Source organism: Physella acuta, unplaced genomic scaffold (assembly GCF_028476545.2).
Source record: "Physella acuta isolate Inbredline_101_S28 unplaced genomic scaffold, ASM2847654v3 ptg000818l, whole genome shotgun sequence".
Classification (NCBI taxonomy): domain Eukaryota; kingdom Metazoa; phylum Mollusca; class Gastropoda; family Physidae; genus Physella; species Physella acuta.
This window is the reverse complement of record NW_026732336.1, coordinates 199,970-222,305: the sequence shown is the minus strand read 5'-3', so window position 1 is coordinate 222,305 and position 22,336 is coordinate 199,970. Positions and strand designations below refer to the sequence as shown.

The 22,336-nt window shown below is 36.2% G+C and overlaps 1 protein-coding gene across 1 annotated transcript in view; it reads right to left on the bottom strand.

Moving 5' to 3' along the window:
* The window catches only part of LOC131951631 (phospholipid scramblase 2-like), a 28,614-nt gene that overhangs the window by 5,653 nt on the left and 625 nt on the right, over positions 1–22,336 (bottom strand). The window contains exons 2-6 of the mRNA XM_059313972.1: positions 15,428–15,774; positions 15,004–15,105; positions 6,882–6,959; positions 4,779–4,855; positions 2,892–3,022 (exon numbers count right to left, since the gene is read on the bottom strand). Coding sequence (XP_059169955.1) covers positions 2,892–3,022; positions 4,779–4,855; positions 6,882–6,959; positions 15,004–15,105; positions 15,428–15,725 — 686 coding nt within the window. The 5' untranslated portion in view covers positions 15,726–15,774. The remainder of the gene's footprint in view (positions 1–2,891; positions 3,023–4,778; positions 4,856–6,881; positions 6,960–15,003; positions 15,106–15,427; positions 15,775–22,336) is intronic.

Sequence of the window (22,336 nt, the reverse complement as noted above, 5' to 3'; positions counted from 1 at the left end):
AACTAGATGACACAATGTCACATTTACAACACAAACTAGATGACACAATGTCACATTTACAGCACAAGCTAGATGACACAATGTCACATTTACAACACAAGCTAGATGACACAATGTCACATTTACAACACAAACTAGATGACACAATGTCACATTTACAACACAAGCTAGATGACACAATGTCACATTTACAACACAAGCTAGATGACACAATGTCACATTTACAACACAAACTAGATGACACAATGTCACATTTACAACACAAGCTAGATGACACAATGTCACATTTACAACACAAGCTAGATGACACAATGTCACATTTACAACACAAACTAGATGACACAATGTCACATTTACAACACAAGCTAGATGACACAATGTCACATTTACAACACAAACTAGATGACACAATGTCACATTTACAGCACAAGCTAGATGACACAATGTCACATTTACAACACAAACTAGATGACACAATGTCACATTTACAGCACAAGCTAGATGACACAATATCACATTTACAACACAAGCTAGATGACACAATGTCACATTTACAACACAAACTAGATGACACAATGTCACATTTACAACACAAGCTAGATGACACAATGTCACATTTACAACACAAACTAGATGACACAATGTCACATTTACAACACAAGCTAGATGACACAATGTCACATTTACAACACAAGCTAGATGACACAATGTCACATTTACAACACAAGCTAGATGACACAATGTCACATTTACAACACAAACTAGATGACACAATGTCACATTTACAACACAAACTAGATGACACAATGTCACATTTACAGCACAAGCTAGATGACACAATGTCACATTTACAACACAAGCTAGATGACACAATGTCACATTTACAACACAAACTAGATGACACAATGTCACATTTCAAGGCTATGCTAGGTCTTATAATGGAGCAGGTAGAAAACACAATATCACATTATCATTTGAACACAATTAACATTTTAACATAATTAACATTTTCACACAATTAACATTTTCACACAATTAACATTCCCACACAATTAACATTTTCACACAATTTACATTCCCACACAATTTACATTCCCACACAATTTACACTCCCACACAATTTACATTCCCACACAATTTACATTCCCACACAATTTACATTCCCACACAATTTACATTCACACACAATTTACATTCCCACACAATTTACATTCCCACACAATTTACATTCACACACAATTTACATTCCCACACAATTAACATTCCCACACAATTTACATTCCCACACAATTAACATTTTCACACAATTAACATTCCAACACAATTAACATTTTCACACAATTTACATTCCCACACAATTTACATTCCCACACAATTTACATTCCCACACAATTAACATTTTCACACAATTTACATTCCCACACAATTTACATTCCCACACAATTTACACTCCCACACAATTTACATTCCCACACAATTTACATTCCCACACAATTTACATTCCAACACAATTAACATTTTCACACAATTTACATTCCCACACAATTTACATTCCCACACAATTTACACTCCCACACAATTTACATTCCCACACAATTTACACTCCCACACAATTTACATTCCCACACAATTTACATTTAAACACAATTTACATTCCCACACAATTAACATTTTCACACAATTAACATTTCCACACAATTTACATTCCACACAATTTACATTCCCACACAATTTACATTTCAACACAATTTACATTTCAACACAATTTACATTCCCACACAATTTACATTCCCACACAATTTACATTCCCACACAATTTACATTCCCACACAATTTACATTCACACACAATTTACATTCCCACACAATTTACATTCACACACAATTTACATTCCCACACAATTTACAGTATTGTTCACATTTTGCTTCAGTCTTGTTTATCGACTGTTTGTGTCTCGCTCGCCTTTGTTGAAAAGCTCTACTTGATCACCAATGCGCAATATTCATATTAGTAGCTTTTTTGTGGTCTATCGAGGGGAGTAATTGGTGCTAAGGGAATAATTTTCTGACTCATTTAAATTTTTTGTGAAGGGTTATACATTTTTTTTTTCATTTTAAATTACGTAAATTATAACGATAAGTTTGAAAAAAAAAGAAATTTGTTTTACAATACCATCCATATAAATTATTGAAATCATTAATTTAGATAAACACTTTTAGAATATTACGCTTTGGCGATCAAGTCATACACAGGTCCGTCCGCCACATACAGAATTGAACTTTATATATTAGCCTAGCTGCATAACCGTGCTTTGCCATGGTGAATCTTTTTTTTTTAAATTTACCAACATGGGAACAGAACAAAACTAAACATAACAAAGACGCAAACACAAAAGAAGACTCTAACGCAAACATAAACAAAAATTCAAACACAACTCACACACAAAAGAAACAAACGCAAACTCAAACCAGCTCCCCCCAACAGTGTTCGCCAGTGGAATCAAATAAGCGGGCGCAACCCCACTGTAAATGTTCCTTTGAAAAAAGTAGGCGACTGGAAATCGTTAGTAAAGGTGAAAGATTTACTCCATGTGAAGATTTACTCCATGTAAAGATTTACTCCATGTGAAGATTTATGTGAAGAGAAACCAGAGTAAATCCTCCGTAGTGGTATAGATGTTTATTCGAGAAAGTTCAGGTTAGATCACTATTGTCAGATAACAGAAGTAACAAAGTAATGGCTAATGACAGAAGTAACAAAGTAGTGTCTACTGACAGAAGTAACAAAGTAATGTCTTATGACAGAAGTAACAAAGTAGTGTCTAGTGACAGAAGTAACCAAGTAATGTCTAATGACAGAAGTAAAAAACGCTTGAGTTAATCAAACCTGACCTCTGATGTACTTTTCCTAACGGCGAGCTATCGGGTGCTGAAATCCTGACATCGTCTTGACATATGCCGCAGCATGCACAGCACGGGTGATATTTGCAGAATTTGTAGGGTCTATACACTGAGAACACCATCTAGAGCCGACAAGGGTGTGTGTTAGGGAGGAGGGGTGTGTGTGAGGGCGGAGGGGTGTGTGTGAGGGAGGAGGGAATGAAAGTATCTTTTATACAAGCTTTTATTAGATTTGCTTCATGTGTCCGTCATTTGTCTTAGTCATCGATGGATACTGGCTAACTGACAACTTCTAGAACAGCTAACAATGAAATCTGTTATCAAATTTGATACAAGAGAATTGCATTTTTAAAGACATATAGCGCTGAAAATATTTGATGTTATTGATGGAGTCGAGCGATGCTGCAATGCGACAGGCAAAGGAGGGAATCAACAAATTCCGAAATCTACACCTACACGCGACTTATATAAAAGATAGGGTGTATACACAATTTTACATTCGTACAGACACCATCATCTATATCATTAGCCACACCATTAGTCACACCATTAGTCACACCATTAGTCACACCATTAGTCACACCATTAGTCACACCATTAGCCACACCATTAGCCACACCATTAGCCACACCATTAGCCACACCATTAGTCACACCATTAGTCACACCATTAGTCACACCATTAGTCACACCATTAGCCACACCATTAGTCACAAATCAGTCACAAAATCAATCACAATATCTGTCACAATATCTGTAATAATATCTGTCACAATATCTGTCACAATATCTGTCACAATATCTGTCACAATATCTGTGACAATATCTATCACAATATCTGTCACAATATCTGTCACAATATCTGTCACAATATCTGTCACAATATCTGTCACAATATCTGTCACAATATCTGTCACAATATCTGTCACAATATCTGTCACAATATCTGTCACAATATCTGTCACAATATCTGTCACAATATCTGTCACAATATCTGTCACAGTATCTGTCACAATATCTGTCACAATATATGTCATTTACTTTGATTGATTACCTACCTGATTAAACTTATTGGCAGTAGTATATTAGGTCCCTTTTGGTTATCATGGGGGAGGCGGAGGCGGATGCGCAAAGAATATATAGTAAAATACTCCCCCACCTGGGGGGTGCGGAGGTGCAGCCTGGTACAACGAGATATAGTAAAATACTCCCCCACCTGGGGGAGTAGGTGGGTGAGGGTGGGGGATGCGGAGGGTGAAGGGGGAGTAGGTCAGTAGGTCAGGTGAGGGGGTGACCTTGTGACGTAATCACCGCAGGTGACCTTGCGACGTAATAACCATTATTTTTTTTATTTTAATGAGTTTTCAATGAGTTTTTAATGAGTTTTTAATTTGTTTGTTGTTTTTAATGAGATTGTTTTTAATTATTTTTTAATTAGTTTAATTTTTTATTTATTTTGTTTTTAATTTTGTAATTTTTATTAACAGGTGTGAGAGTATTTTACTATATCTAATCGTACCAGGTTGCGCCTCCGCCTAACCCACCTTCACCCAGGTGGGGGAGTATTTTACTATATGTCGTTGTACCAGGCTTCGCCTGCGGCTCACCCACTCCACCAGGTGGGGGAGTATTTTACTATATATCCTTTGCGCATCCGCATCCGCCTCCCCCATGATAACCAAAAGGGACCTAATATACTACTATTGGCTACCTGATTAAATGTATTAACTACCTGATAAAACTTATTGGCTACCTGATTAAATGTGTTAACTACTTGATAAAACTTATTGGCTACCTGATTAAATGTGTTAACTACTTGATAAAACTTATTGGCTACCTGATTAAATGTGTTAACTACCTGATTAAATGCGTTAACTACCTGATTAAAATTGTCGGTGACGATCATTTCAAAACAGCGATTATTTCCACAGCACTGACGCGCACAGCAGTTGGATTCTGAGAAATTATTGGACATTACACTTAGCCGGTCCACCCACCTGTCTTTTATTTAGTCTGTCGGTCAATTTGTCCGTCCATTCGTCGTTCTGTCAGTCCGTCTTACTCTTACTGTCCGTCTCTCAGCCCACCTGTCTTTTCATTCGGGCTGTTAGATGTATTTATTTTTACTTTTACTATCTCTCTCTCTCTCTCTCTCTCTCTCTCTCTCTCTAAGTATATATATATATATATATATATATATATATATATATATATATATATATATATATATATATATATATATATATATAGGCTAACCCGGGGCAATTCCACACCCTACTTTTATTTTTATTTATAAAAAAGTCATGTATTAACACTACTGAATTACTTTATACGGTGTATACTGTACACGATATATTTATATGAAGGTAAAAGAATACATAGAGAATTCTAGAAAACAACAACAGATTTTAGGTGTTAAGTTGTTTTTTGTTTTTTTTTTGCAAAAATAAGGAAGGTGGGGCAATTCCATTTCTTACAGTAATACAGTTTTTTTATTTTTTTATTTTTATGTTCAGAAAACTCTCGACACTTTTTTGTTCATCGCTGGAAGAAGAAAATGCCCATGAAACCAGTTAGTACTTTTTCTACCAAAGTTTTCAAAACCAACACGTCTTAAGCTGCACTTAAGCAGATATGTTGGGCTGATTAGGGCTGACCATACTGAAATTAGAACCAAAAACTCTATGATAGGGAATTTCCAAAGGGTGAGGCATTGCCCCACACCATAGAGTGTTGTATAACCCCCACACTATAGGGTGTGGTATAACCCCCACACCATAGAGTGTTGTATAACCCCCACACCATAGGGTGTTGTATAACCCCCACACTATAGGGTGTGGTATAACCCCCACACCATAGAGTGTTGTATAACCCCCACACCATAGAGTGTTGTATAACCCCCACACCATAGAGTGTTGTATAACCCCCACACCATAGGGTGTTGTATAACCCCCACACTATAGGGTGTGGTATAACCCCCACACTATAGGGTGTGGTATAACCCCCACACTATAGGGTGTGGTATAACCCCCACACCATAGAGTGTTGTATAACCCCCACACCATAGAGTGTTGTATAACCCCCACACCATAGAGTGTTGTATAACTCCCACACCATAGGGTGTTGTATAACCCCCACACTATAGGGTGTGGTATAACCCCCACACCATAGAGTGTTGTATAACCCCCACACCATAGAGTCTTGTATAACCCCCACACTATAGGGTGTGGTATAACCCCCACACCATAGAGTGTGGTATTACCCCACACCTACTATTGATAAAAATGTTTCCAATTCTACCTCAAACACAAGTATCGGACATGTTGTTATTAGTAACAACAATTATTAAGCTAACGTAAAAATCAATGAATCAAAAATAGGGTTAGGGGTTAGGGTTTAGGTGTTATAGATCTACTTACATTAAGAAGCTTGAAGATCGATGCAGACAAAATAGAATAAATTCTAAAATTGAAACAGGAATGCCAGGAAATGACCTCTTATAAATTATAAATAGAAAATGATTTGGTTTTATCTAAATTAAATCACTTTAAAAAAATGGATAGGGTGCGGAATCACCTCGACTTGATCGCCATATTGTAATATATTTTAAATCTTTTTAATGAAATCTCAATTAATGTCTTAAAAACTCAATATTGATCAGTTGTAAACAAAATTTATATTTTTACAACTTATCATTTGAGTGTCTTAATGAAAAAAGAAGAAAATTAATGCAGATGCTTTAAACTTTACAAAAATACCAATTTTATTTGAAAAGTATAGGGCTAGCAACTGAGGCCATCTTTAGGGAAACTAAATGGGGCCATCTTTAGGGATATTATCTGGGGCCATCTTTAGGGCTACCAATTAAGACTACACGTTATTATTGTTGTTTTAGAAGTTTCTTTGAATGTATTCAAATCACACAAAACTTAATTAATAATTACTTTCTTATTAAGAAGAGAGAATGAAAACAAAAAATTACTTTCGAATGCCGAGTAGCACTGTTGACCCGCGCTGTTAAAAAGTTTGTAGGAATTCTGTGTCTCAAACCCAACGATTGCTGGAAGAAAGTGGTTAATGGCATACAGCAGCATTATACATGCTTAGTAAGTCTAGGTCTGGGTCTGTGTCTGGGTGTAAGTCTAAGTCAAGGTCCAAGTCTCGGTCTGGGTCTAGGTCTGGGTCAAGGTCTTTGTCTAAGGTGTGTGTTTGTGTGTATGTGTATGTGTTTTTTGTGTGTATGTATATTCCACGAAATAACATTTTTGTAGCATCAGGCATAACATTTAAAATCTCAATAGGCAGTAAGACATGTAGAATGATTAGAAATTAAAAAGTAGGAGGGGGGGGGGGGGGGGGTGAAAAGTCACAGGGTGAAAAGTCACAAGTTTTTGCCTTAAAGAACATACATTTTCATTCCTTTATCAAGAAAATTATGGTTTTTAGTTGTTTACCCTGCTTGGAGTTCACTTCCTGTTTTAACTTTCTGAAACAGAAATGAGTTCAGAACCACATTTACTTGTTTTCATTGACCAAGTGGGAAATTCAATTAATGGAAACCTATAAGTAGAGCTGGACTGCTAACCCGTTAGTCTCGAGTTCGAATCCGGGTTCAAGTCAGTAGACCGTCCCTGAGGACGTTAGGGAAAGTAAAGGCGGCTGGGCATAGTGTTGACCACACTATCTCTTCATATGCCGAGGTCACAGAAACAAGTGAACTCTACTTCACTTGCCCCATAGACCGTCAGGTTTAGAAAGGGAAACTTTACTTTAAACCTGTAAGTATGCTTCAATTTTTCATTTTTGTGTTCACATGCAATGTTTGTTTTCTCATGCCATAATAACGACAGTCTGGATTAACTGTTTGTACTTATAGAAATAGATTTGAAAGTGTAGATCATTTTGTATGATAACCACCTGTTGGGGTGAAATGTCACTTTTCCAGGAGTGTGACTTTTCACCCCGGTCATTAAAATTTCAGTTACAGTAACACCTTCAACATCAGGTATACAATAGATGAATAATTAGACATTAGTGACCAAAGAAATATGCAGTCTCTATTTCAGACAGAATTCTTTTGTGAGAATCTTTACTCATCCTGTAAAAAAAAAAGTCACTACTAAAACAAACTATATATTATTTTTAGATTTATTTACTCTTTATCTTCACACATGCACAAAGTAAATTATAATTCAAATAAAATAATGTATCACTGCTACATTCATATACTAGAGGATTATTATTTTATTTGCAAGTGTAAGTATTATATTTAAGAATGTCAATCAAATATTATTATGCCATTTTTTTTTAACAATAACTATCATTACAATATTTACTATAGGCCTAGTTATTAGATTGTAACTTCATAAGATAAATAATCAAATATGACACCAATTTCACTTTCATTACATTCTCCTTGAAGTCTACTATCAATTTTAGTCAGAACTACTGTAAAGCTTGCGTAAGCAAGGCATAAGGGCCCAAGGCAAATAGGGGCCCTTTTCCCTCTAATTTTTTAAAGACTTTTACATTGGAATGTACATATTTGTATTATAAAAATAATTTTAAAAAGACAACGGAAATCCAGTTTATTTTCTACTGTAAAAGTAATTTTAAAAAATCCCAAAAAGCCCCCAAGGCCCATCGGTATTGATAACACTATAGGCATTGTTGCGTTGTCTGGCAAGCCGTTGAGAGAATTAGCCTATAAATAAAATTGAACGGTATTACTAACACTATAGGCATTGTTGCATTGTCGGGCAAGCCGTTGAGAGAATTAGCCTATACATAAACTTGAACATTGGCTCTTTTGTGAGATTGGCATCCGGCACCCGCAAATTTATACGCATCTCTAAAAATTCTCTACCCCACCGCCACAAACCTGCACCCCCTCCCCTTTCAACTCTCTGTCTTCACCTAAATTTCATCCATCTATGATTACAACTTAGCCATTTTTTTTAAAATAACAGTCGTGGACAACAAGCTGAGTCGAAAATGTGTCAATGTTTCTCTAATTTTAATTTTAATCACAATGTGTTTTTTTTTATCTAACTTATCTCTAATCAATAGGCCGCTACTTAAAGGTTTTTGTTTGTGTCCCCTCTCCTGTATGCATTAATACAAAAATGATCCAATCGCCAAGAAACACTTGGAAGTCGTTTAAAATAATTCAGACAAACCTCCACTGACCATGAAATTTCCCACCAGAACCCCAGACATGAGAAAAGTGCCTCCCCGCTCGAAGAAAAGCCAAAAAGAAACTCTGACTCCTGCAAAGTTTTCTGCCATTAATATTTTTTTAATACTTTGTTCGGAGAGCGGCCCCTTAACAGTAATGCGGTTCGGATTGCCACGCAGAGTTTCCAAGCGGCTTTCTTAGCATCTGGGGTCAGTTAATTGGGTGCAGAGTTTCTTCCAGACATCTCTACCGCCCCCGCCCCCCCCCCCCCCCCCCGAACGAAATGAAATTTATAAAATTTATATAGAAAATATGTACTTTTAACAGTGTCCGCCCCTCCAGAAGAATGTCTACCGCCCCCCCCCCCCCCCCCCGAAAATTTCAAGTACCCCCCCCCCCCCCCCCGGAGAAAAAAGTCTGGAAGAAACACTGATTGGGTGTCCTGCATAAGAGGTCAGGGTTACTGCTTAATTGAACGGTCAAACTGCACAGGTGCATCAGCCGGCGCCCCGGACTCCTCCCAGGAGCGCTACGGCGCATACACTTTTTAAAATGAGCGTCATGCCCTAGGGATACGGAGGGCTACTATAACCAATGGCTAAAGAAAATAAAGGGTGTCCTCCAGCCGCCTGGGCAGTAATACAGTTGGGCGCTGGGCGCCCCATGTCTCTCTTTTATAATGATGTTATGAAACAAGTTGTAGATATGCCGTTTGGGTCAGTAACTTGGCCATCCTAAGAATCGAACATACAGAAGCAGTTAAAATGGACTTCAAGGAACATATTAATCACTTTGCAAACTTATGAGAAAAAAAAATCTAAATAAATCATGAGCCACTTTTTAAAATTTGGTTAGTGGCGTCACAACGTTCGATATCATGCGCTGTGTTTAGTGAGTGTCACCCCCACCCCGTCTAAGAATTTTGCATCTCTGGTGGAGTGTTACCCCCTCTCCTTAATATTTTATTATTTAAACTGTATTAAAATAGTTTTGACAGTAAATTTTACAAGTTTTGGTCATGGTGTCGCGCCTAAATTGTGAGGCCCCCGCCTTATGAAGCTAGTGTTTTAGGTTACTTAAAGGTTACAGACTTTATTTGTTAGTTTGTTTTTTCAAAATAGTGATATAAATTCAAAGGTATTTTACGCTACGGGGTACTGCATAATAATACCGTATACATACACAACTATGGACGTATAAAATTCATAATTTACAGTTTAACGTAGGGTCCAATAATAATTTTTGCATAGGAGCCCAAAAAATCCTAGCTACGCCGCTGGTTTCACGACAAAATTTATCGCTGACTCTAGATAAAAAGAGATGTCTGCACTAAAACAATCTCTAATCATTCATAAACTTCATGGATTTATAAATTAAGTTTAATTACTATTATAAACATAAGTAAACCACCACTGCCTATAGTAATATTATTGTTTGTGTACCCTTATGTAGTAAATAATAAGTAGACTAAGTAAGTGGGCCTATGCCTAATGTTATAATTATTTTTCTTCAATAATAATTACTATACTACTTTCTAAGCTTATTAGACCCAAACACTGTCTATGTGTATGAATTAGTATGATTAGAGAATTATATGCGTTATTCTAAGCAGCAGCTTGTAAATATCAGTCTAATGCTATATTATTATTGTTATACATTATGACACATTTTTTTCTTCAATAATAGCACTGCACTGTACACCCTTTATTATAGGGTTATTATAGTAGCGCACTGATCATCTGTATGTATATAGTACTGAGTAGGTGCTACATCTAAGTAAAATTAGTATACAATAGCCTTATGCTTGATTATATTACTATTGTTACAGATTTTGACACTATTTTTCTTCTATAATTTACATATTATTATTGTAAAAATATGAAAGAAAAACAAACCTAAGCTAGTGTAAGAACCAACAGGTGACTAGAATCTACTTACTAGACGTTAAGAATTGTTTAATGAACTAATTATTATACTATAGAAAAATCACTATACAGTAGTCCAAGCTAATGTCAAGGTCATAACGTTGCATGGTGTATCAAAACTGTTACATACCGTAATTGGACATTATCAGCACAAATATAAAGAAATAGTATACAAACGACTTATTTTTTATGGAAAACTAGCGTAACCCGTCCCGGCGCGTTGCTGCGGGAATAGAAGAAAGTCTGACGAAACGTACTTGAATGGTTTCATCCATGCGTTACCAATCTTATATTCTTAGACGCGTGACCTTGCTTTCTAAAAGTGAGTTATATAAATGTAAACAATGCCTGCGCTTGGATCATAAATATCTGGACACAAGTTTACCTACACTACCGCATGAAAACCTTGATTGTATATTAATCACTAACCGAAATAATGAGGTAGAACACACTTCACTGTTAACAATGATGCAGATTGCGTCATTCGCTAAAGTGACACAAATGAATTTTTTTTCTTTAACACGTAACAAAATTATTTGACATGTTTTAAACATCAGTGTGACTGATGCAATATGTTAGCGTTACTAATGGTCTATTATTAGATGCACGATCTCAATATCTGATTGGATTGTCTAAAAAATAGATGCTAATTGCATCTTTCGCAAAATGACGAAACTGTTTGGATTTTTTTACAGACAAAAAGAAACATCCCAGTTAATAATCTAACCTTGGTCAATTTTTCTGATTATTTAAATAAAACGTATTACATGGCCCTCAGCAGCCAATGTGAGCCTTTTGGGGGCCGAAACAGAAATTTTTATATGCAGCCTAATCGCACCCTACCAGGGCGCCAGCCGATACGCTTGATTCAATTTAGTGAAATGGTGGGTAACTTTATATTTTTATTTGTATTATTCAGGTGAAGAAATATGAAACACGGCACACGTTCTCTCAGAATAAACAGATTATGCCACACCAGAAATAAAGTGTGTGACACCACCCCATTGTAGGACCAACAAATAAAATCTACAAATTGTGGACAATTATGAGGATATAGAAGATACTAATATCTATATACTACTAAAAGTCAAGTTTGTTTACATGTTTGAATATTTATTTTTTTGTTTGTTTTTTTTTTGTTTGTTTTTTTTTGTTTGGCTGATTGACTATTGCGCATGGTTGCACTCATCGTGGAGAGCTGTAAAATAGTATGTAGGTAGAGAAATTTTTTTGTTTTAAGACAGACTGTTAATCACACATTTATTTAAAGACGTTAATTAATTTATTGATTTATTCATACGTAGAGTAACCCTATTTTTTTAAAAAGTTTAGAACGACCACTACACTCGGCGGGACCGTGACGTCACAGTTTTTTGTTTACTCTTTAGTACAATAAAATGGCGGCGTCTATCGAAGAAAATTGTGTCCCCATTCAAAAGTTTAACGCGTTCTAAATCTAATTTTCTGTCGGTCATAACTTTAACAATACGTCCGTTTGCTGTATTTATTACGTTCCAACACTTATATCAATTTTCAACTGTCATTTTTTCATTTAGTTTTACAATAAATTTCTCTACATCTAAAGATCAGCTGTCGAAGGAAAGTTATGAATCTAGCCTAGATCTAGCCTAGATCTAGGTCACTAGACTCAATGTAAATTCTAGATCTAGACTTAATGTAAATTCTACATCTAGAATCTATTTCAGGCCTTAATACATCTAGAATCTATTTCAGGCCTTAATTATTTTATATAAATCTTTGTTTGGCTAATTTAAGATAAAATTTAATTTGAAAGTTACTACTACTAGACTTAGATCTAGATCTATGCGCGTAAATCAAGTTGCATAAGGAGACTCAAAGTATAGTATAAAAATTCATTTGTGACGTCACGAGTAAATAGCTAAGTTGGTAGCGTAGTCGGCTCTCATGCGGGTGGCACAGGTTCTAGACCAATATGTCAATGATATTTTTTTTTCAATTTTTTTTTTTAGATGTGAATGATAAAGTTGCCTATCTGAACTTGGCAGGATACAGGGCAGGTGAAGTAGAGTTCATCTGTTTCTTTGTCCTAAGCATATGAAAGGATAGTGTGGTCAGAGACATGCTCGGCTTCGGAATCGTTTTTTAAACGATAAAAACATGTTGTCTGAGACTTGGCGGGACACTGGGCAGGTGAAGTAGAGTTGAGTAGGTCACATGTGACGTCAGTATATGAAGGGATAGTCCGAAATCGGTGTTTTTAAAAGATAAAAAACATATTTTTGAATGTGGGGTCTGTTTTTGTGACGATAAGTGACACTGCAGTAGCGTAGCGAGGAGGGGGGGGGGGGAGCGGAGGGGGAGGGGAGGCGTGGGGGGGAAGGGGAGGCGGGGGAGGTGGAGGGGGAAGGGGGGAAGGGGGGGGAACATATGTTGGGGCGCCAAAATGGTTTGGAAAAATAAATTGAAAGGTTGAGGGGGGCGCAAATCGAAAGTTTGAGTGGGGGGGGGGGTGCACATCAAAAGTTTGAGGGGGGGGGGGGGTTGCAAATCGAAATCTTGCGGGGGGGGGGGGTTCAAATCGAAAAGTTTGTCCCTGGGCGCCGGGAAGGGTTGCTATGCCTCTGAGTGACAGACGTGATGTTTTTTGATGGATGACCCCCGAAACCCACAGTTATCCAAGGGATGACGGGTAGTCTAGTAATAATATAATTGGCTCTCTTGTTGTAAAGTGATAGTTGTATGAGAATTGTGTAAATAATTAAATTTTAAAATTCAGTTTTGTAAAAAAAAAATAAAAAAAAATAATTTTTAAAAAGTGCTAGGAACATTTTTGTTAGCCATCATAATATTTATATATGTTAGTGTTGTAAATATTTGTAAATATTCTAGCAGCTAGAATACATGGTTATTATCTGGTAGATATTTTAGTAATCACAATAATGTAAGGGGGTAAAAAGTGTATTGTACCATGCAGTGTGGCTAAAAGAACAATTATCACTGGACAATTTATGTGCTTGTATAAGTTTTTTTTTTTTTTTATAAATCTCTTAGCTACCAGAAACTTACTACAACAAACAAGTTCAAGAAATACACACTTATGTCAATCCCATTAGGAAAACTGCTATAGCAGCTTATTTTAGCTACAATATTCTCATGTGATAAAAAAATAAAGATATGTTTTAATAAGTTAATCATTATACTTTCCAAATTTACCTAAAGAGATAAATAATGGTACTTATTGTGTTAGGTCCAAAATAAGGGTTAGGATTATAATGCAATTAAATAATGTGATCATTGATTTCAATACCAAGCATCCAACAAAAGTTTTGGAAGTTTATCTCTTTCTTATGAGTTTCATATATAAATAAATACATTTTTATGTTTTTAGTAGTATGTGAAAATTACCAACATGTGTTGAAATACATATATTATTGATATGTTTAACAAATCTTTAGTTTCTACTGCCCTAGAGCTAGTTTGTCTTTGTTTATACTAAAATTTGTTAGTTTGTTGCCATTTGGCCGCATGGCAACATACCTACAAAAGCGATATCCCATAATTTTTTTTACAAATTATCCATATAGAAGTGATCTATGATCTACACATAACATAAACACAGCATAGAAAATTTTTTGCATGTTCAAATAAAAAAGCTTGCAAGATAGGGTTAATATTCATGATTTTTAAGGGAAATTATTTTCAATAGCAAAAATAAGTTTTGATTACCATTGAAAATGTGTGACTTTTCACCCCAAGCATGTGACTTTTCGACCCCACACTGGGGTAAATGTCACAATTCTAAATCACCATTTTGCAAGTCTGTCACGGGCATACCATGATCAGCTATTCCAAACGGCTCTGCATACAGTTATCTGAAGTGTAGAACTAGTATCTGATGCAATGGCATTGTTTTAGATTCGCAATTCTTGTCTCTAGATACTAAAAAGTGAAATGTGTGACTTTTCACCCCTCCTCCTCTATGTGTGTGATTAAAATCGACAATTGGGCGTGATACTCACCCTCTAAGAGTTCAACGTCCTGTTTGATGATGACCTGGTTCAGCTTGCTAAGATATTCTAGACCTTGTGGAAGTGGTGGACCACTAGCCATCACCATAGCAACTGTAGAGAAAGGTGATTTATCAAATAATTGGTGCAACTATTAAAAAGCACAGCCAGCAGAAAGTGTGTGTGTGTGCATGTGTTTGCTTGCTTAAGTGCGTGCCTTTACAAGTGTATGTGTGTTTGTGTTTATTTTTTCAACTTATGTTTTTGTTATGTCTTTGTGTGGTAAAATCCGTGTGGAAAGGACGCTAGTGCTTATATGAGTATGAGTATGGTGGGTACGCATGTTGTGTTGCCTGTGTGTGTGTGTGTGTCTAAGCGTGATCTATATGCGTATAAATGTGTATGCTGTCAAAACGAATGTTAAAAATTGACATACCAGGTTCCTGTATCATTACTACTGGTCCGGGTGGAGGTGGTGGGAAATTGGCTTGAGGTGGTTGTTGAAGAATGGGTTGAGGTGGTTGTTGAAGAATGGGTTGAGGTGGTTGTTGAAGAATGGGTTGAGGTGGTTGTTGAAGAATGGGTTGAGGTGCATCTTGGTGTGCCGATATAGGTGGCGCGGTAGTTGTGGCCGCGTGTGGTGCTTGGGGTGGATGAGGGCCGTGGGACAGCTGTTGGCTGACCTCTGTCGACTTCTCGCTGCTGGTGTCTTGCTGGTCAACTTTACTGGGCATGTTTTTTTTTTTAAACTTTACTGGGCATGTTTTTTTTTTTTAAACTTTACTGTGGAGTATATGAAATGTGTTGGTTTAGGTTGATAGAACTTCATTGTGGAGTATTAGAAATGTGTTGGTTTAGGTTGATAGAACTTCATTGTGGAGTATTAGAATTGTGTTGGTTTAGTTTGATAGAACTGCATTGTGGAGTATTAGAATTGTGTTGGTTTAGTTTGATAGAACTGCATTGTGGAGTATTAGAATTGTGTTGGTTTAGTTTGATAGAACTGCATTGTGGAGTATTAGAATTGTGTTGGTTTAGTTTGATAGAACTGCATTGTGGAGTATTAGAATTGTGTTGGTTTAGTTTGATAGAACTGCATTGTGGAGTATTAGAATTGTGTTGGTTTAGTTTGATAGAACTGCATTGTGGCGTATTAGAATTGTGTTGGTTTAGTTTGATAGAACTGCATTGTGGAGTATTAGAATTGTGTTGGTTTAGTTTGATAGAACTGCATTGTGGCGTATTAGAATTGTGTTGGTTTAGTTTGATAGAACTGCATTGTGGAGTATTAGAATTGTGTTGGTTTAGTTTGATAGAACTGCATTGTGGAGTATTAGAATTGTGTTGGTTTAGTTTGATAGAACTGCATTGTGGAGTATTAGAATTGTGTTGGTTTAGTTTGATAGAACTCTATTGTGGCTGACAGAAATTTGCTGTGGAGAATTAGAGAACAGGCTACTTGCTCCGCCTAAAGTTCATATAGTTGTACACAATCTAGCAGAAAATACACTGCCTATCAAGCAAGAAGTACACTTTACATTCTCTTGAAATAAACTAGGTTGCCAATTGAAAAGTTTCATCTGTATCTATCAAAGCAATGTAAGGTTGTCACGCTGGTTCACTCACAAATCGGACATTTGCAGGAAATTTTCAGATCAATTCTTCCTGCCAAAGAATAGCATTTAACCTCAATCTAATTGTAAGACTATAGCGCCCCAAATAATCTAGTCTAAAGTGGAATCATTTCAACCACTTGCAGATGCGACACACCTGTTTTTTTTTTTTTTTTTTTTTTTTTTTTTTTTTTTTTTTTTTTATTGTTGGTAATAAGATAGATAGCCCTTGGGGCACTGGTAAAAAGCAACATTCACAGAAATTTCATATTAAAACGTTTTTTTTAAATTGTAGTTTGACAGCTTTATCCCACCCTTCACTAACTACTACAAAATAAACAAAGAAAAAATTTGGATATAAAAAAAAATGCCTTTAAAATGTTTCCTATAATGTATCATTAATTTAAAAATCTAGTAGACGCTTTGATAAAACTGCGAAATGAGTAATACAACCAAATGAAATGCATGCAGATCACCAAAATTCTGTATAACAAGTAAAGCCAATTGAAAGCTTTGGATGTTTCCTAGAGGACGAAAAGTAGGATTGACACGAGGAATCCAGTTTTCCAACGATGCAAAGTTTATTATGATAACGGGATATTCAACCTGTCTGAGATATGCTCATGATCAGGACAGAATTAATAATTTTTTAACATTTTAGGAAAGCGTATGTCTTAATCTATTTGATATTTATAATAATGTTGTGGAAGAGAACCACGCTTTTCTTTGTAGTCTTTAAATAGTAGCGTATTATTATATATTTAAAGAAAATCATTTATTATCTCCGTTTTAGTGCATTATTACATAAAAGTGTGATATTAAAATGTTTTTAATGCTTTTTATCAGTACCCTAACCCTAACCCTAACCCTTGTTGTGTTTATGAGGCCACCGGTCAGACCCTTCGGGGTTCAAAGGTCACGCCAGCCCGCGTCTTCCGTGGTCTGTCGTGAAAGCTCTATTTTTGTAGAACTGATTGGCAGAAGTGGTTACACGTCTGACTTGACGCATGAAGGGCGAGGCGAATAGGTGCCGTTTGGAATGGTAGGTTCGGATCCCGTTGGGTTCTGACTGTTCTGTCTTTACTTGGACTATATTCTTTACCTTTGTCTAACCTTGGCGTTGAAATATCACTTTCTGTTTATATTGCTATTTTAGTTTCAACGCCTGCTTCCACCCCTCACTATGTTTACGCTAGAGAGAGTGAGTGTGTGAACGCTAGAAATGAGAAGGAATGTTTGATGGAAGAATAGTCTCAGTTCTTGTCTTTTCGGATCCCGTTGGGTTCTGACTGTTCTGTCTTTACTTGGACTATATTCTTTACCTTTGTCTACCCTTGGCGTTGAAATATCACTTTCTGTTTATATTGCTATTTCAGTTACAACGCCTGCTTCCACCCCTCACCATGTTTACGCTAGAGAGAGTGAGTGTGTGAACGCTAGAAATGAGAAGGAATGTTTGATGGAAGAATAGTCTCAGTTCTTGTCTTTTCGTTTGGTGAAAATTCCAGTAGTTCGCTATTCGACGCCACCAGTCTTAGATCCAATACGTGATCGGGGCGGTTCCAGCCTCTTTGTTAGCTGGCCAGCGTTTCCGCTATTGATAACAGAAATCGCTGTCTTGGGCCACCCCGCGATCTGCTTGACCGGAGGGTCGCCACCCAAATGATCGGTCCACTAAGTGTCATGGGCGGTTCCAGCCCCATTGTTACATAGATTTAGCCTGGCTAACGTTTCCGCTGGACCGGTGGCTCGTTATTCAAGAGGCGGATCCACTAAATGGTTAGGCCACACCCAGGGTAATGTAAGAGCTAACGGCAGCTGTAGATCAACCCCCCCCCTGGTGTGCGTGGTATCCCGCCCCTTTTATAGCCCTAACCATTGCTCGTAACTTTCCCCTAGTTACATTTGTATAACCATAAACCTAACGTTAAACCTAACCACAACCAACAACAATAAACAGAAAAATAAACAATCATAGACATACACATAAACCCACTCCACTCCTCGCACTTCTCCGTCTAAAAAATAAAACATCATCAACACAAATATAAACATGAAATCTAACTCAACAAACTCAACTACAAACATAAGCATAAATATAAACCCTCTCTCCTCAACACACTTCTACGCATAAAAGAACAACCACATCAACAAAAATATAAACGCAAGCGCAACATTAACATAAACATAATAATAAATCCTAACGCTAACGCAACCTCATCCACTAACATAAACATAACACAAACACAAAACAAAACATTGACATTATCACAAAAACAATTTTTTTCTAATGTAATTTATTTTTTAATACAACGTAAATGAAACCAATTTACAAAAAAATAATAATAATCAGATAAAATAATATTTTGCAATGTTTAAAACAAACGTGGGCGCCATATCGCTCACGGGAAGTCCCTGGGCGCAATATAGCACCCTTTGGGGGTGCCCCAGAGGACGCCTTAGATTCGATTTATAATAACCCTTTTTATCCATAGTTTGTTGCACTGTTTTGAACGAACGTATGTACCATAGCGCTCACAGGATAGCCCTGGGCGCAAATAGTACCTTGCCTGGGCGCCAGAGAACGCACCTGGTTCAATTTAGTGAGCGACTATAATACCCAAAGATTATCCGCAAACGAAAAGATAGAAGTAAACATAGAGGACATTTAGGAGCGGCTTCTAAACTGTTATTGATTACAAATAATAATTAGTAAACAGTACGTTCAGTGTATAAAATAAATAAAAGACAGTATTTAAAATATCCGTGTTTTACCTACTACATTGCACTTTATCAATCCATGCTAATTATGTAATTATTTTTTTCGAACACCAAAACAAACAAATAAAAATTATTTTGTCCTGATGTAATGTTTTTAAGGTGAAGTAATTGTTTTTTTTTGTGTCATTTATCTAGGAAAGTTATTCGTACATAAGAAACAAAGGTAAGTAAGGTGTACACTTTTTAAATTCCACATGACTTTAATTAAAATGATATTAATTTTTTTTAATTACTAATTTAGATAATAAACACTTTAAGAATATTGCGCTATGGTGATCAAGTCGAGTTTTTACTATATACAAGGCTACCACGGGTCCTAACCCTAACCCTAACCGCCACACACCTACAGAGACACAGAGTTCAGCCCCTTTCATCACACCTTCCCCGCCCCCAAACGCCAGGACCCCCATATCTTATTGACCCCATAACTGCATCTCTTTCGTCCCCCATGACCCCACATCTGTGTTGAAATGTATTACTAAAATAAATAGATAAATAATATTTATACGATTGATATATGTACTACAAACACCCCGTATTAATCACTTATCCTTAAATTCCTTTTTAAACCCAGACAATAACATGCACTCTCATTCCATACACCTAAACCAGACAATAACATTCCATACACCTAAACCAGACAATAACATTCCATACACCTAAACCAGACAATAACATTCCATACACCTAAACCAGACAATAACATTCCATACACCTAAACCAGACAATAACATTCCATACACCTAAACCAGACAATAACATTCCATACACCTAACCCAGACAATAACATTCCATACACCTAAACCAGACAATAACATTCCATACACCTAACCCACCCCATATCAAACGATGACGAAAGACTCTTGCCTACATAGTAGCACCCCCCCCCCCCACCCTATTTGAGTAGCTACACACAACCAAGTCAAACACACAATCATCAAGACACGCATCACTGCCCAGACCGGTCCACAGTGCCCTTCCCTCCCCCTTCCTCAGTAAAAAAAAAACCCACACCTTACATCTTGCCGATTAATTCACAATTTATTTAAAACGAGCCGACCCGCGGCGTATCATACGCCGCTATTTAGTTGGTTTTTTTTCCTACTTTTAAGTAATTCATAATTTGTAAATTCGACAGTACCACTGCTGTCACTGAAAATATTTGCTTTAAAACACTATCGGTAAGTCGTTAAGGACGATAACCCCCCCCCCCTCTCATTTCCCCCAACCCCTACCCCCCCCCCCCTGAAAGCAAACTCCTCTTGGTTACCTCCCCTAAGTTTAAAATCGTTTCAAACTACATTATCTGCTCCTAAAAGCCGTCACTAAACCCGGCTCTACGATTGTAAACATTTAGCGTGAACCACAGCTCACCAGACTTCCTAGAGAGGAAGAGAGGGGACTGCAAGGCGCGCTTACAGCTTATTTTCTAACGTCTCCAAGAAGAGAATTATATATATAGATTGTTGTAGTTATTTTTATGGCTATTTTGGTTTTCAATTGACGTCACAACGTTCCCCAGAGAGAGACAGAATAGAGAAACTGTTACATTGATGACAGCCGAAACATTTGTTTTGCATTATGTTTATTGTAATACAACAGCGAAAGGCGCATACATAATATTGACCGAAAGTGTGACGTATAGAACTGAAATAACGTTGCAGAGAACAGGAAATGAAAATAACTAAAGTCAAATTTAAGTCAAGGAAATTTGAATGTTAACATAAATCTATTGTCAAATCTGTACATTAAAAGTATCTAACATTCATTCCAAACCATAACATTTCTGATTTTTAAAACTGTAATTTTTTATATTTTATTTTAGTGCAAGGCTGCTCAGACGACGACACGTACACAAACAAACATTTCGGTAATCTACCATTGTAGATGCGTAAAATCGTCCGAGACTACTAATGAGCGAAAAAGTTGCCTCATTGTTAAGGCTTTAATTGTGATATATTTGTGCCAAATATTATAGATGACTGAATAATAAACAAAAATTAATGGCTAAATATATCAATATAGACAAGAAATTAACTTTAAACAGCAGTGTTTGCGAGCAGGATTTGCTATATAAACATCGGCCATCTGTAAATTAGAGTGGTTTCCCCTGAATCTCTAACTATAATTTTACCAAAAAAAAAAAAACAACTTAAGATGGCTGCTAAAGGAAATGAGCATGGTTGCATCTGATGAAAACATCGCTAATCTTTATTTTTTACTGAAAAGTTTTAATACAATTGTTTAAAAACAGGTACATAAATGATACTTTGAAACATTTTTGTAACTTTCAAAACATAAATCATCCTACAAATGTGAAATAATTACTAAAATTTAATGAGTCACCTTTTTTCACATTACTTGTGTCGGCCGATTTAACATACCTAAAACGGTAAAATCACGATATCTGGTAATGTTTAATGAGTTTTGGTAACATTCGTTACTGTAAACCATATTTTATTTGGCCTTTGAAATAAAAATAAAGTCAAGTGCATTAAATTAATGTTTTAACTTAATTTACAGTTTAATTGACAGAAAATTAGCAACAATTAGTAAATCTAAATATTATCTAACGTCGAATGTGGTAATTAATGTTTTTTAAGAAACCCAGAAAAAAAAAATTGCAGAAGATTTGCGACAACAACAGTCTAGATCTAGATTTCTAGATCACTAAGAAGAACTAGAATAATGTTTAGTAGCAGCAAAAATTATTAATTAGCGCATACACTTAAAATAATTAGAAAAACAAAATAGTTAGCTAAACTGTATTTGAAATGCAACTAAAATCAATCCATGCACATTTTTAAACATTATGTACTAAAAATAATAAAGCGGCAAATAAAGAATGGTTTACAGTATTTCCGGTGGTTTCCGGAACGGCTCGACAGAGTAAGCCATGGTTTTACTGTTTTTTTACTGCTGTACAATTCCGGAATAATAATCGACGCTAT